General features: G+C 50.7%; 1 protein-coding gene across 1 annotated transcript; it reads left to right on the top strand.

Moving 5' to 3' along the window:
* Window positions 1-11469: 11469 nt before the first annotated feature.
* On the top strand, window positions 11470-14881 carry LOC135981570 (SRRM2 protein homolog rsr-2-like). The gene is made up of 2 exons (XM_065584675.1): window positions 11470-13143; window positions 14212-14881. The coding sequence occupies exons 1-2, from the start codon at window positions 12597-12599 to the stop codon at window positions 14766-14768; spliced, it is 1104 nt and encodes a 367-aa protein (XP_065440747.1). The 5' UTR covers window positions 11470-12596; the 3' UTR covers window positions 14769-14881.
* The last annotated feature ends 728 nt before the right edge of the window (window positions 14882-15609 follow it).

Below are 15609 nucleotides of genomic sequence, written 5' to 3'. Positions count from 1 at the left end.
GAAAAACCAGCAGCTGCTCAACCTGCAGCAAGATTCCAGCCTGTTCCAAGGGACTCTAATCTCTAAGGTGCCACAAGTACTCCTGTTCTTTTTGCGGATACTGCTACCCTGAAACATCTCTTGTACTGACGTTTCTCTGCTGCTGCAGTCGTGGGCTCAGGGCCGTAAGCTTTGGAATGAGCATTATGAAGAGGGAGATGCTCCCAGGTTAGCTGAGGTTCGGAATGTTGAGCGGACTTCAATTTCCTGTTTGCAGACAATAAGTCCCTGCAAGGCCCTTGCTCTGTGGAGTTATTTGGCTGATGAAGTTCCCTTAAAATATCTTCACTTAGGGATGAAATGATTCAATGTGCACGTGCCTTTCATTAAGCAAAAGCCCTGGCAGCAGAGCTCAGATGATAAGATGATGACTTAACACAACCTCTACCCCTCCCCCAGCATTACTTAAAATTGTAACTTCTATTGGCCGCAGTTTGCATCCATCTGCAAAAACACATTAAGGAGAGAGAGCAAGAGAGAGGTTGGCAGCTGACTGCAAAGTTATTCCCTTGAGTGTTACTTACCTGACTTTAACCAGATGCTGTTTATCAGCCTGAGTGTATGCTTCATGCCCAGCGTGACAAAGACAGGAGAAATACAAGAAATACTTGCTATGCTCTGGGCTTATTCCCCCACCCCTACCCCCCACCCCCAATATCATCCTAGGACCGGATATACAAGTTCCAGGAGAGGAATGTGTGTCCCTGGAGTCCCACGTCAAATCTGGAATTCATGTATTCTGTAGATGTACTTTATTACATGCAGGCATCAAGAAAGGTTTTGGAATTATTGTACTGGAGAGCTGGATTGTGTAGTTAAGGTTTGAACATAAGGGATAATTTTAGACATGTAATGCAAACTGTCAACCCCATGGAAAATGAGGAGTGGCATATTTTGGCTTCAGGTTTTTTTCCCCTTTATACACCCAGGCAGTTGGTTCTGTTCCAAAGCCCTTTGAAGTCAAAGGAAGGACTCCAGTGGGGTTTGGACGAACCCTATGAGGCTTGATCGGGCTCCCATTAAAATCAACGGCAAAACTCTCTGCCTTCAATAGGAGCAGGGTCGGAGTTTTGGAATGCAGCAAGCCTGGCTCGCCAGGAGGTAACTTAGAGGTGGTGCGCACACTCGTGAACTTCACCAGCGAGAGGACAAACACCTAACAGGAGTATTTGTGCCAGAGCAAAACTGTGGATGTGACATTAGCTTCCTGAAACCAGAACGACTAACAATCCCCTCTAGCGAGGACCCTGGGACACTGTGGAGCTGTAGTGAATAGTCCAGACTGGAGCCCTCCTAAGCTAGTGCTGCAGGGGCTCGGTAGCAAAGAGCGTGTACAAACTGATAGGATATCCAGGATCATGACTGGGTTTGTCTGGATGTTACCATGTGCATCTCCTTTATCATTCCTGCACGCGTCTTACTGCCCCTGGCATTAGCTGCTGTACCATGCCAGAGTCTGGACACTCACATGAGAATTTACTCACAGACACCATGCTCTTCACTGCTCAGCAAGCAAACATTTTCCAGGCCTAGGAAGCAGAGACCTATGAGGGATTATTCTGTCCCATTAAAGGCTAGAGAGTGGTAAATGAGGGCAGGCAGAATTCATCCCTTCCTATCAGGCAGCTGGACAGAGTGAAGAGGACACTGAATTCAAGACAGCTTTGCATTAGGCAAACAGGTAAGAGCAACTCGTGATCTGACAGACCAAAGAAGGGGCTGGACTGAACTTGTGTGTTTATATATAGGGGAGAGAGAGAGAATGGTAGATGGATATGAAGGATGAAAGCTGGAAGACCAGAGTCTATTCTCCTTCCAGGCCGTCTGTGGCCCATGTCCCTGTCCCTCGGTCCCATCCTGCAGAAGCAGTTCTGCACTTCACACATTGTTCTGTAACTCTCTCTTCACTGTGGACATGTGGTAAGCTACTGCTGAGTGCTGGACAGATGAGCCCTCTGGCTCTGCATCGGGGCTGGCTCACTAAGCTTTCTGGATTACTGTCTCAATGATGTCGGGCATAAAGAACTGTTTGTAATGGCCCCTCGAGAGGCCACCAGAGGAAAGCAAGGGGATGGTTTTCATGTTTTCCTAGCTCTGTGAAAGTGCTAAGTGGAGGCCAATTGCAGGCTGTAGCCCCGCCATGCAGAGCTCTGCTGAGGGTGGGGCTGCTCAAGTGGGCCACTCAGCACACAGTTCACCCTTTTACCCACCGGATTATTAAAGGTCTGGAGACCCAGCAGTTTATTTTCTTCTAGAAATTGTTCTGAGAAGTTCAGGCCATAGAATGTCTGTAAATAACAATATTTAACACTGACCTACACCTCCCACCCCCTAGCTTTTCATCCATAGATCTCACAGGGCTTTGCACAGACAGGTGAGCATTATTAGCCCCCTTGTAGCGATGGGGAAATGGAGGCACAGAAAGATGATGACAGAGCAGGGAACAGAACTCTCAAGCTCTTGACTTCCCATCTGATGACCCACTGCTTCCTACAGCAGCACATGCAAGTGCAAAAGAACTATCAGAAGACGACGACTAAAGTTTTTTGACTCAGCAACTTCCTCTGGATTATTACATGGGGAGTTATGGATGGTGTTTCTTGTCTGAGCTTGAAACTGGAGTTTAAATTTTGCAAAACACTGATTCTCATTCACACTAACCGCTCTGGCAGCATATAGGTGCCTTAAAGTGAGGTTACATTTACACTCACTTTTAGACTTCTGCTAGCACACAGCCGTGGTGCAAAGCGGCTGTAGCATGAGTGAGAATAGGCTCTTTGCTGCTTTCTAAGTTCAGTGAAGCTGATGCACACAGGGTAGGGTTACCGTACGTCCAGATTTTCCCAGACATGTCCGCCTTTTTGGTCCTCAAATCCCCGTCCGGGGGGAATTGCCAAAAAGCCGAACATGTCCGGGAAAATGCTTTGCCGGCATCCCTGTCCCCTGCTTACCTTAGAGCGGCTCCGGCGGTGGCGGCGGCTGCTGCTGCTCCCCCCAGACACCTCAGCTCTGTGTAGCTGAAGAGCCGAGCTGCCCGAGCGCTACCGGCTTCATGGTTTGCCGGGCAGCCCCCAGACCTCCAGACCCTGCGCCCCCGGCTGGGCACTTCCCCAGTGCAGCCGGAGCCCGGGAGGGGAAGCGCCCAGCCGGGGGCGCAGGTTCTAAAGGTCTGGGGGCTGCCCGTCAAACCATGAAGCCGGTAGCGCTAGGGCAGCTGTTTCGCGTGGCTGGGAGGGAGGAGGAGGGGGAATGCGGGGCGCTCAGGAGAGGGGGCAGAGACTTTGGGGAAGGGGTTGGAATGGGGGTGGAGTTGGGCTGGGGCCGGGGAGGGGGCGGAGTTGGGACGGGGCTAGGGCGCGGGGAAGGGGCAGGGCCGGGGCCCCGTGGAGTGTCCTCTTTTTTAAATGTTTTAATATGGTAACCCTAACACAGGGGCCTGAGTACCTGGTGGGCTGGGGCAAAGCCGCATGGAGAATTTTAAAAACAAGGAGAGAAATTTTTACCTGCATCACTAACTGAACTGGGACCAAGTGGAGGGAGAGGGAAGGAGGGAGCAGAACAGGGCTTTGGAACAAGTTTTATAGTGGGGGGGCTGAAAGTGGAAGATATGTATTTGGTTGTTATTACCATTTCCAGCCAGGGGGTGCTACTGCACCCCCAGCACCCCTCGTTCCAGCACCCCGGAGCAGACCGTTGCTGTCCACATGTTTGCAAATGAGAGGGCGGGAAGCAGCATTCTGAACTTGGGCTGACTTTCAGAGATACCGAGAACCCACAAACCCAGCTGCAGTCAGTGGGACCTGGCTGAAAACCAGGCCTGTGCTGATGTCTGGAGAGCTGGGGCCTGCAGAGGCGGAGAGGAGGGAGGTACAGAAGTCGGGGCAAGAGGGATTCAGAGCATGGGGATGTTCCAGCCTGAGCGAAGTTCTGCCGTCACTGCCAGAAGAGGTGGTTTTAGAGTGAGGTAACTGTAGCTATCCCTCGGTGAAATCCTAGGAGACACGGCGACACAGCTAGTTTCACCACAGCATAGTGAGGGGAGGTCAGTCGTGGGCCCCGCTGTATAGAGCCCCACCTCTTAGCACAGAAGCCATAGCCCGAGCATGGGGACTTGTGGAGGTGAGAGAGACCTGGGGCGCGTTTGAATTAAATCCTGATAACTCTAGAGGGAATCTCAGACAAACCAGATCACAATACACTGGACTCCAGCACACTGTCTGCACGCTTAAACTGGGCTCTGAGCTGGGTTTAAGCCCAATCTCCCCTACCATCTACACAGAGAAACCTCTGATCTGGGTATGGAGGGGTCTTCAGCCTGGGCTACTTTACCCAACGGGGGGGGAGGGGGAGGGGAAGGGGACCTGGAGGAAGCAGGTTAAATTACAGGAGTGCCAACAGCCCTCCAACGCCTCCTCACAATCTCCCCACAAAGGGCCGCCAAGTTCTCCCGCAATGGACTCCCTTGACTAGGGAAGAACCCAGCAGCCTCTCAGCACAAGGAACCATGGGACGGACGTGCCCCTGGACACACAGGGGTGAGCGCAGAAACAGTGGGGGACACAGTCATGTGGGCAGAGCTTTGCGGCGGGGATGCTCACACACAGGCTAGGCTAAGCCAGACGCGGGTGCCAATCACCTGGGTTGCAGTGAAGACGGACTCTAAGCCTCTTTCAGCTCTGGCATCCCAGGCCATGTTTCCTTGGGTTGCACTCAGCCCCTCCCCCTTTCTCATTATGCAGTGGTTAACCTCACTACAGCCTGAAGCTGGCTGCATAGGTTCCTGCTAGTAAACACAGCGCTGAAGAAGGGGGTTGTCTCCTGTGCTGCTGCCGCACAGTGTTTTTATTCAGCAGGCTGCAGCGTCGGCGAAGGAGGCCACCACTCCAGCTGACCTGACTTCCAGGAACCCGACACATCCCCCGGGCGGAAAGCACTGTCCACATGTTTACAAGGTCTCAACCCAGGAGATGGGCTAAAACCACTGGAAAGAATTTCCACTCCCTCACGTCAGACACCACAGCTCCTCCATTTCCTCTCCGATCCGGGAGCCAGGCACTTTTCACTCCCACTTGCTCCGTTTTCCACCCAGTTTCTGGCTGGGGCTGTAATGGCAAAAAGCAAAGGCAGCAGCTGGGTTCCGGTGCCTGGAAGCTGGGCACGGCCATCACATTCTGCGGGGCACGGCTGGGGTTGGCTGAGGCTGTTTGTTTTGGCAGTAGGGACAAGGCACATTAGCGGCTCCTGTGGTCAGAGCAGTGCAGAGGCTGCTCCTCCTGTGCATTCTTGGGGTGCAAGTTGCCCCAGAGAAGATGAGGAGGGCCATCCCCCCCCCCCCATACACACACACAGGCTCCGGAGGGTTTGTGCCTCAGGGGATCCAGCTCCATTCCCTTTGCTTTGCAATTACAGGTTCCTCCTCTTCCCCCCCACCCTCCGAGGCACAGTCCCTTCTGCAGCTCTGTCCCACCACAAGCTGCCGCCCAAAAATCTCCTTGAGCCCCACAGCTGCACTCACTGCTGGAAGGAAGGCCACAGTCAGAGATGCCCTGGTTAGGGACAAGCCAGTCTGTCAGCGCTAGGGATGTCAGCGTGGAAACAGGGACCTTGCTTTCCTACGAGGTCCATCTGCTCCTGCTGCATCCCCATAGGGCATCTGATTCCTGTCCGGGAGGTCACACTGCGTGTCTCAGGCATGTGGGGGGACAGTCCCCAAATCTGTATGGAGGGTCAGTGCTGGGCCTTCCTACCATGCATAAGGATGCTAATGCAGAGGCACAATTAAGGGCAGTTTTTTGCCAGGTACGCCAGTTACTGCTGTAATAATTTCCAAAGACTGAGCATTACATGAAGGCACAAGGGTGTGCCAGGATCTCAGCTGCAGCCTTTGTGACTGGACACAAAGGCCATGTCTACACTGCAATAAAACATCTGCAGCAGTGGTGGTGGAGGGGTCCCAGAATCAGGGCTGCAGCCCAAACCTAGATGTCTACATTGCAATTGTATAGAATCATAGAATAACAGGGTTGGATGGGACCTCAGGAGATCATCTAGTCCAACCCCCTGCTTAAAGTAGGACCAATCCCCAGACAGGTTTTTGCCCCAGATCCCTAAACGGCCCCTCCAGGATTGAACTCACACCCCTGGGTTTAGCAAGCCAATGCTCAAACTACTGAGCTATCCCTCCCCGCTTAGCCCTGCAGCCTGGGCCAGCTGGCATGGGCCAGCTGCGGGTGTTTCATTACAGTGCGGACATACCCAAAGAACCCCCAGCATGAGAAATGCTACTCAATAATGCAGCAATGACAGCCTCTGAGGTACCCTGCGGGCCCACCGCCCAGCCACTGCACCCACCCACCTTGAGACGGGCAGGAGCGTGTGTGTCATTTTTCTTTATGTTCCTTTAGGAATGTCATTTATTTTTAATGTTCACAACTGTACTGTGCTCCCCTAAGCCGCAGGCAGCAGGGCAAAGCTGGGGAGCTTACAGGAGAATTAACTGGAGCACTGGCTATCTCACCGTCTCGCTGCCCGGATAAAACTTGGTTGCTTTTGAGAAAAATGTAATTGATTTCACCAAACATAGTTAGGCAGAGGCCGCTGGAAAAAATTACGCTCTCTCTGCACACGTGTGCCCCCAGGGGCTGATTTAATCACCATGTCACGGTGCCAACGAATACATGAGCACAAGGAAAGCTGTGAGCAGTGGCCTTCTGACTGGTGAGGCGAGCACTATGCACTGGGAGCTGGACCAGCACCCTCCGTTTCTTACAGGAAGGATGGGTGAGAGACTTGCTGAGGGACTCCTGGCCTCCCAGCACTTGGACACTACCTGCCTTCCGTGCATTTTCTTCGCTGATTGGTGAGAACTCATCCTCAGGTGCCTTTTTATGGCACACAAACAGCTTCCCACCTGTCTCCCCCATCCTAATATTTGAGCATTTGACATGCTGCTCCTTTGCTTGCCCAATGTCCAAATTTGCCAGAAGCTGGGAACGGGCAACAGAGGATGGATCACTTGCTGATTCCCTGTTCTGTTCATTCCCTCTGGGGCACCTGGCATTGGCCACTGTCGGAAGACAGGACACTGGGCTAGATGGACCTTTGGTCTGATCCAGTATGGTTGTTCTTACGTTTTTACTGGCTCCCTTTTACTGCCGCGATGCCTCTACCCATTATCTCTCTAGGGACCACTGCTCAGTGCAGCGACTCTCCTGCCTGGCCATTCCAGGTCGGTGCTCTTCCTTTCCCAATCTCCTCCCCTCCATGGGCCCCTGCTCTCAGGGTGTGCTGCCTCGAGCGGACAAGGAGGGGAGAGCCTTATAAATTGGGACTCAGAACCCAAACAACAGAGTGCCCTGCCCTGGAAGGGAAGCATCTGCAGCTAGGCAGTCTCCTGTCCAGCAGCCCAGACTGGAAAATGCATCTTTTGTTAGGGAGACAGAAGCATTCTTCCATCAACCTATCTGCATCGCCACCAGAGGTTAGCTGAGCATAGCTACCGTGCACAGGCCAGCGTGTGGATTTTTCACCCCCCGCCCCAAAGACCGGAGCTATGTCAACCTACGTTTTAAGTGTAGAGCAGGCCTAAGTGACTGCAAAAGGAGTCTAAGTTAGCACAGGCCCAGAGCGTGATAGACTCACCCCAGCGATTCAGCTGCGTGAACGGGGCGGGCTATGGGCTTTTAATCACACAACAGGGTTCCATTTATAAATGGTGTATGAAGGGTTAATAAATGATCAGCAGATGTTATAAGCAGTTACAGACATGAGTTATGCGTGCTATGGATGCTTAAAAGTAACGGTTACTACGATGAGTGTGATTTAGACCATTACGGATCAGAGAGTGTTTGGCTCAATGTCTGATGCCCCAGCCAGGCACAGTTTGCTTGGATAGATTGACTCAGAATGCAGTGAATTTGGTTCTCCAGGGGCAGAAAGACATTCAGGTAGATACCCCACTTTCTTCAGGCCTCACTAAGGCACGGCCAGTGCGTGATACAAACCGGCTGGGAAGGATGGAACAATGAACAATGGCTTTGCCTGCTAAAATACTCCAGGCACGTTTCTGGCACACTTTTGTTTCTCATGGCACTTCATAGCAACCCTGGGAGGAACATCCCCAGAAGCTGGGGTTGGTGACAGATCATGAACAGTGCAGAGGCCTGCTAGTGACTCACTCAGTAACGTTAATCTGCCTCTCACAGGCCATCAGCAGCCTGTATCGTACTAACACATGCCCGTGAATCAATTCGCTGGTGACAGGGTGCTCTGTTCAGAGCATCCAAGGAGATTAAATTTTGTTCCAGGGACTAGACAGCCCAGCCTCCCCCTCAGTGCCCTGGGGGCTGCTTAGATAAGGAGCGTCTTGCTCATACTCATCTATCCAACCCCTGCCCCGCGCTATATTGCTGAGGATTCCACTCACTCCAATTTCTCACCAGTTCTAAGATCTATTGACTCAATGTCTAGCCTGCCGCTCCCTTAGTGCCGGTCTTCTCCCTGTCCCACCATACAGCATAGCTAATGTTCAGAGCCTTCTCCTCTGCAGCTCCCACCATCCCTGCTAAATCCCTCTGCCTGCACTCTCCAACTCATTCCAAACCTCATCTGACAACAGGCTGAGTTTTGCTTTTGCAAAGATCTGCATATGTTGGTATGTGCCCCTTGGCATGGATGTGTGGGGATACACATAGGTGTGCCTGCACCAGTACACGTGTGAGGGTACATACCCAAGCGAGTCACTCCCTGGCAGGTTTCAGATCACAGCACTCCCCTGTATCATCTCACCACGACGGGTACACTTCTCTGGAAATAGCTGCTCGCTCTCAAAGTCTGCTGACTGAGGTGGTGCGGGGGTCATGTCCACTTGGCTCCGGAGGCTCCTGTCACTCGCTAGTGTGTTTCTCACAGCCGGAGGAGGGCGGAGGAGGCAGCTCCGTAGCAGAGATCCACACTCTCTCTTTTGCTTTTCCAGCAGTGTTCACAATAGCTCTCATTTCCCAGCTTTTCATTATGCTCTCTGCAGCCTCAGACCCAGCTCTAAATCTACTCCTGGGAGATGGTTTTATCCCCCAAGAAGCCATGTTCTTCCTTCCCTATTTTGGGCTCTTCATTCAGTATCCAACTTCCACAGACCCAGCTTGGCTGTGTGCCTGTCACCCACACACCTCTCCTGCCTGCTTTCTACAGCTAGGGCACATCAAGGCAGGTTCCTAATATAATCAGGGGTCAGAGCTGTACTTCCTATAGGGCCTTTAGACTCATCTCTCCAGGTCCTGTAATCGCCCTAGAGGAAAAACCAGACAGGAGGCAGTTGTGTAACATACAATAACCTGAGCTAGGCCCTGTCTCCCTAATTCTGCAGAGCTCTCAGGCTGCTAGATTGGCTTTGGGGGAAGGTCTTGTCTTCACTGGGCAGTTTTACCTGGAGTTAATTGATTGCCAGTTAACTCAAGGTGGGTAACACCTTTGCAAAGGCTAGTCTGGACACGCCCAAGCTACAGACACTGGTGGTTAACCTGCACTGATCTCTAGGAAAAAACAGAAATGTGTGTGTACTAGAGCAAACCTTTGGGGAACGTCCAGATTCTGTGTTAACTCACAATCACTAACTCCAGGTAAAACTTGCCAATGTAGCCATACCTTAGGGACACCTCAATGATGCAGTATCATCACTTCCTTAGAACAGAGCTGGTATGGTCTAGTGACCAGGGTCTTTGCCTACCACCTAGAACATATGGGTTCTGTTCCTCTACTGACCTGTTGTGCACATTTTGGTAACCTACATCACCTATATATTTCCCTCCCATCTTCCCTTATATTCTCTCCCCCCATCTTTGGGGAGGGGACTGTAATTATTTGATCTCCAGGAGGAAGTTTTTTGCCTTTCTCTTGGAAAACTATCACTAAGCATCAAATCCATTAACGCTATTTACCCTTAATAACCAAGAGTTTGTGGAACATGAGGATGTGAACAGCTGTGTTCGGTACAGGGAAGAAATAAGTACAGTTGGGAAAGATTTGCAGATGAAAGCTAATACCACAAGCAAAGAAATCAATGGTTTTAGCAAGAGTCAAATCAATTGTAGGCATTTTTTGCAAATTTTCTTAGCCCTTCTCTATCAACAGATTAGCAGAGGCCCTGGGGGTTTTTCACCTTCCTCTGCAGCATGGGGCATGGGTCACTTGCTGGAGGATTCTCTGCACCTTGAAGTCTTTAAACCACAAGTTGAGGACTTCAATAGCTCAGACACAGGTCAGGGTTTGTTACAGGAGTGGGTGGGTGAGATTCTGTGGCCTGCATTGTGCAGGAGGTCAGACTAGAAGATCATAATGGTCCCTTCTGACCTTAAAGTCTATGAGTCTTGCTAGGTGTTTGTACAGTGCCCTGCACAAGGTCTACTATAACACAAGTAATAGGACCAAAGAGGACACTAGGCTAAGCAGGCTGGTTGAAGGACACTTCACTGGGCTCTCCTCTTTACCTTCGCTTTCCCTCTCACTATTTCTGGGTGCTGATGTGTCCATAGGCTGCTTTGCTGTTCAGAATCCGTGCATGTTTCACTCACAGGCTTTCCTTAGGAATCACGAGTAAATGGCACAGTTGGGGCTGGGGAGGGCTGTGAAATGGCATGTCCAATGGAATCCTTGTGCATTTACATTCCTGTGTCCCATGAAATGCCCTAATGCGCTGAGTGTGCTGGGTCTCAGCTAACGGGTGAAGCGAAATCATCAAGGGGGTAGCGAGAAAGCTTGTGAAAAATGTTTTGTTCTATCTCATTGCCTCCCGGCTCCAACAAGCTGCGGTGTAAATTACGTTACTATTAAAGTCTGCTGGCACAACATAAAGCAGTCTCTGTGCGCCAGCCAGCACACGGGTATTAATTAGAGGGAAAACATAAAGATGAAATTAAACACAATCTACGGTGTGTGCAGCCAATATCCGATGCTCCCTCTGGGAGCTGGGCCAAGCACTCAGAGCTTTACTCTTTCGTAAATACACTGCTAGGAAAATGCATTATCTTCTGAACGCTTTGAGTGCATTTAGATTAAACAGCACAACAATACCAAACTCCTGCTGCATTTTAAAGATCCCTCCCAAACACTGACAGGCCTAGGGTGACCAGATAACAAATGTGAAAAATTGGGATTGGGTGGTGGGGGGTTAATAGGAGCCTATATGAGAAAAAGACCCAAAAATCGGGACTGTCCCTATAAAATCAGGACATGTGGTCACCCTAGACAGGCCCAATGAGACTTAAATAGCTGCTCTGAAAGGAAAGAGGGAGATGTTCTTATCATAATGCTGGGAAAACCTTAAATCAAATACAGCCAGGATCTGATGGGTTCTTTTAGCAGGAAGAGAGGTACAGCATCTAACAGATGCAGCCAGACCCCTAGCAATGAAGACTACAGCACCTCCTCTGCCAGAAAAGCGCCAACAAGCTCTTCTCATTTATAGATCTGGTTTCTTCATGCACAGGATTCTTCAACGAGAACAGTGAGGAAGGAGAATCATTACACTGGGAAATGATACTGTCTGAGGAGAGTGATGGAGTCATTTAGTTTGCTGGAAGGATGATCATCTCTGATCAAAATCTGATAAAAGGGTCCTCAGCACCCTCCCATCTTGGTGCCTTCCATGGAAACTCTCTCCTAGACCAGATCTGAACTAGAGGACCCGGGCAAGTCACGTCATTGCTCTGTGCCTCAGTTTCCCCACTTATTAAATGGGGATAAAGATACTGACCTCCTTTGCAAAGAGCTTTGAGATCTGCTGGTGAAACTTGCTAGATAACAACTAGAGATTAATACGATTAGATACTCGGGCTGCTTTTGAACATTCAGTTTCTTCTGAAGAAACCTCTTGGTTTTTGGTGACTTCCACAGACATGAAGAGAGACTGAGTCTCTAGTGAGGGACATACCCATCTTGTTGTTCTTGTTTACTATCTGTGTTCTAGTAGTGCTAAGAGGTGCCCAGATGAGATCAGGCCCCAATGTGCTAAACATTCCTGTAGTAAGAGACAGTCCCTTCCCCAAAGAGCTTACAATGGAAATAGAGAAAGCCAGTCTCCTTTTACTCATGGGGATTTGAGGCACAGAAAGCTTATGGGCTAGATGTTCAAGAGACCTCAGCATGCTGGTGCCTCATTTCCTTTGAAAAGCTGGACACAAGGCCTGGTCTACACTACGACTTTAATTCGGATTTATCAGCTTTAATTCGAATTTACCCTGTAACCGTCCACACAACGACGCTATTTATTTCGATGTAAAGGGCCCTTTAAATCGATTTCTGTACTCCACCCCGACGAGCGGAGTAGCGCCAAAATCGATTTTAACATTTCGAATTAGGGATAGTGTGGCCGCAATTCGATGGTATTGGCCTCCGGGAGCTATCCCACAGTGCATCATTGTGACCGCTCTGGACAGCAATCTAAACTCGGATGCACTGGCCAGGTAGACAGGAAAAGCCCCGCGAACATTTGAATTTCATTTCCTGTTTGCCCAGCGTGGAGAGCACAGGTGACCACAGATAGCTCATCAGCACAGGTAACCATGCAGGCCGATAATCGAAAAAGAGCACCAGCATGGACCGTGAGGGAGGTACTGGATCTGATCGCTGTATGGGGAGAGGATTCAGTGCTTGCAGAACTTCGTTCTAAAAGACCAAATGCAAAAACTTTTGAAAAAATCTCCAAGGGCATGATGGAGAGAGGCCACAATAGGGACTCTGAGCAGTGCCGCGTGAAAGTCAAGGAGCTCAGACAAGCGTATCAAAAAACAAAGGAGGCAAACGGTCGCTCCGGGTCAGAGCCGCGGACATGCCGCTTCTACGCCGAGCTGCATGCAATTCTAGGGGGGGCTGCCACCACTACCCCACCTGTGATCGTGGATTCTGGGTCGGGGATAGTCTCATCAGCGACGCCTGAGGATTCTGCCGATGGGGGAGAGGAGGAGGAGGAGGATGAGGATGAGCTTGCAGAGAGCACACAGCACTCCGTTCTCCCCAACAGCCAGGATCTTTTTCTCACCCTGACTGAAGTACCCTCCCAAGCCTCCCAAGCCAGTACCCAAGACTCTGACCCCATGGAAGGGACCTCAGGTGAGTTTACCTTTTAAAATATAAAACTTGTTTTAAAAGCAAACGGTTTTTAATGATTACTTTGCCCTGAGGACTTGGGATGCATTCGCGGTCAGTTCAGCTACTGGAAAAGTTTGTTAACGTGTCTGGGGATGGAGCGGAAATCCTCCAGGGACATCTCCATGAAGCTCTCCTGGAGGTACTCCGAAAGCCTTGCCACAAGGTTTCTGGGCAGTGCATCCTTATTCCCTCCTCCATGGTAGGACACTTGACCACGCCATGCTTGCAGCAAGTAATCTGGTATCATTGCCTGACAAAGCCTGGCAGCGTATGGTCCCGGTGTTTGCTGGCATTCAAGCAACATCCGTTCTTTATCTTGTTGTGTAATCCTCAGGAGAGTGATATCACTCCTGGTAACCTGGTTGAAATATGGGAACTTAATTAAGGGGACAGAGGTGGCCGTTCCTACTGGGCTGTTTGCCTCTGGCGGAAAATAAATCCTTCCCTGCAGTTAGCCAAGCGCAGATGGGAAATTGGCCCTGAGTTTTTCGCGTTTGGCTAGCAGGGATCTTCCCTGTTACCAGCCACGCGGTGGGGGGAGGGGTACTGTGATCATCCCAGAGAATTCATGGCGGGAGGGGGGCAGCGGCGGGGGGGGGGGTTAGTTTGGTGCCTGCAGGGATCTTCCCTGATACCAGCCACACGGTGGGGGGAGGGGTACAGCGATCATCCCAGAGAATTCATGGCGAGAGGGGGGGTGGTTAGTTTGTTTTCTGCTGCTGATGATGAATGTTAACAGAAAAACCGCAGCACTCTACAGGCTATGCTTGGTATGTGGGAAAGGAGGGCGCAGAAGCTGTAAAACAATGGCTTACCATGGCCGCATGCAAGCCGAATTCTGTTGCCCAGACCTGTGATCTCTAGCAGCAAAGCCACAGGCACTCAGCATTAAGAGGCAAAATGCGACCTTGCACAGAAATCACATGTGCTATGTAATGTGAATAGTGTTGGTCACCGTGAAAGAGTATAAGCATTGTTCTGCAAAATGTAGCTTTTTAAACAATTCTCTCTTTTTTCCCCTCCCTACAGCAGCTGCAAATTCCTCAAGCCTCCCTCCTCCATCCCGAAGGTTATCACAGATAAGGCGTCGTAAGAAGAGAACGCGAGACGAGATGTTTTCTGAAATTATGGAATCCAGCCGCAGTGACAGAGCTCATCTGAATGAGTGGAAGGAAACAGTTTCAAAGTATAGGAAAGAAGCCAGTGAACGTGAGGACAGGAGGGACCAACGTGAGGACATGAGGGACCAACGTGAGGACAGGAGGGACCAACGTGAGGAGAGGAGGGACCAACGTGAGGAGAGGAGAGACGCTCGAGATGAGAGGTGGCGGCAGGAAGACCAGAGGAGGCAGGATGCAATGCTGGGGCTGCTGCGTGAGCAAACAGACATGCTCCGGCGTCTGGTGGAGCTTCAGGAACGGCAGCAGGATAACAGAGTGCCGTTTCAGCCCCTGTTCCACCCTCCTCCCTCCCCATGTTCCGTATCCTCCTCACCCAGACGTGTAAGAACGCGGGGCGGGAGGCTCCGTAAACCTTCCCATTCCACCCCAGTAGACAGCCCAAGCAAAAGGCTGTCATTTTTTTAACCTTTTCTTTGTGGCTTTTTCCTTCCCAGCAATCCTCCTCCCAAATACCACCCGGGTTCCCTCCCTCTTTTTCTAATCTATTAATAAAGAATAAATGATTTTTAAATGATAGTGACTTTATTTGGTTTGAAAGAAAGCTGGGGGAAGGGGGAGGGTGGGTTCCTTACAGAAAATGAGTCAATAAAGGGGGCGGGTTTTCATGAAGGAGAAACAAACAGATATTTCACACTGTAGCCTGGCCAGTCATGAAACTGGTTTTTAAAGCTTCTCTGATGCACAGCGCCTCCTGGTGTGCTCTTCTAATCGCCCTGGTGTCTGGCTGCGCGTAATCAGCAGCCAGGCGATTTGCCTCAGCCTCCCACCCCGCCATAAAGGTCTCCCCCTTACTTTCACAGAGATTGTGGAGCACACAGCAAGCAGAAATAACAATGGGGAGATTTCTTTGGCTGAGGTCAGAGCGAGTCAATAATGATCGCCAGCGACCTTTTAAACGGCCAAATGCACATTCTACCACCATTCTGCACTTCCTTAGCCTGTAGTTAAACAGCTCCTGACTCCTGTCCAGGCTGCCTGTGTACGGCTTCATGAGCCATGGCATTAAGGGGTAGGCGGGGTCCCCAAGAATAACTATTGGCATTTCAACATCCCCAACGGTTATTTTCTGGTCCGGAAAGTAAGTCCCTTGCTGCAGCCCTTTAAACAGAGTAGTGTTCCTGAAAACGCGAGCGTTATGAACCCTTCCCGCCCAGCCCGCGTTGATGTTGGTTAAACGTCCCTTGTGATCCACAAGTGCTTGCAGCACCATTGAAAAGTACCCCTTGCGGTTTATGTACTCGGTGGC

Source organism: Chrysemys picta, chromosome 2 (assembly GCF_011386835.1).
Source record: "Chrysemys picta bellii isolate R12L10 chromosome 2, ASM1138683v2, whole genome shotgun sequence".
Classification (NCBI taxonomy): Eukaryota; Metazoa; Chordata; order Testudines; family Emydidae; genus Chrysemys; species Chrysemys picta.
The sequence above is the reverse complement of the archived record's forward strand: the minus strand, read 5'-3'. Positions and strand labels throughout refer to the sequence as shown.

Excerpts from the sequence above, each read along its gene's own strand:
- LOC135981570 (XM_065584675.1), top strand. The coding sequence starts at position 12,597 with ATGCAGGCCGATAATCGAAAAAGAGCACCAGCATGGACCGTGAGGGAG. Across the intron at positions 13,144-14,211 it reads CCCCATGGAAGGGACCTCAG|CAGCTGCAAATTCCTCAAGC; the intron begins GTGAGTTTACCT and ends CCCTCCCTACAG.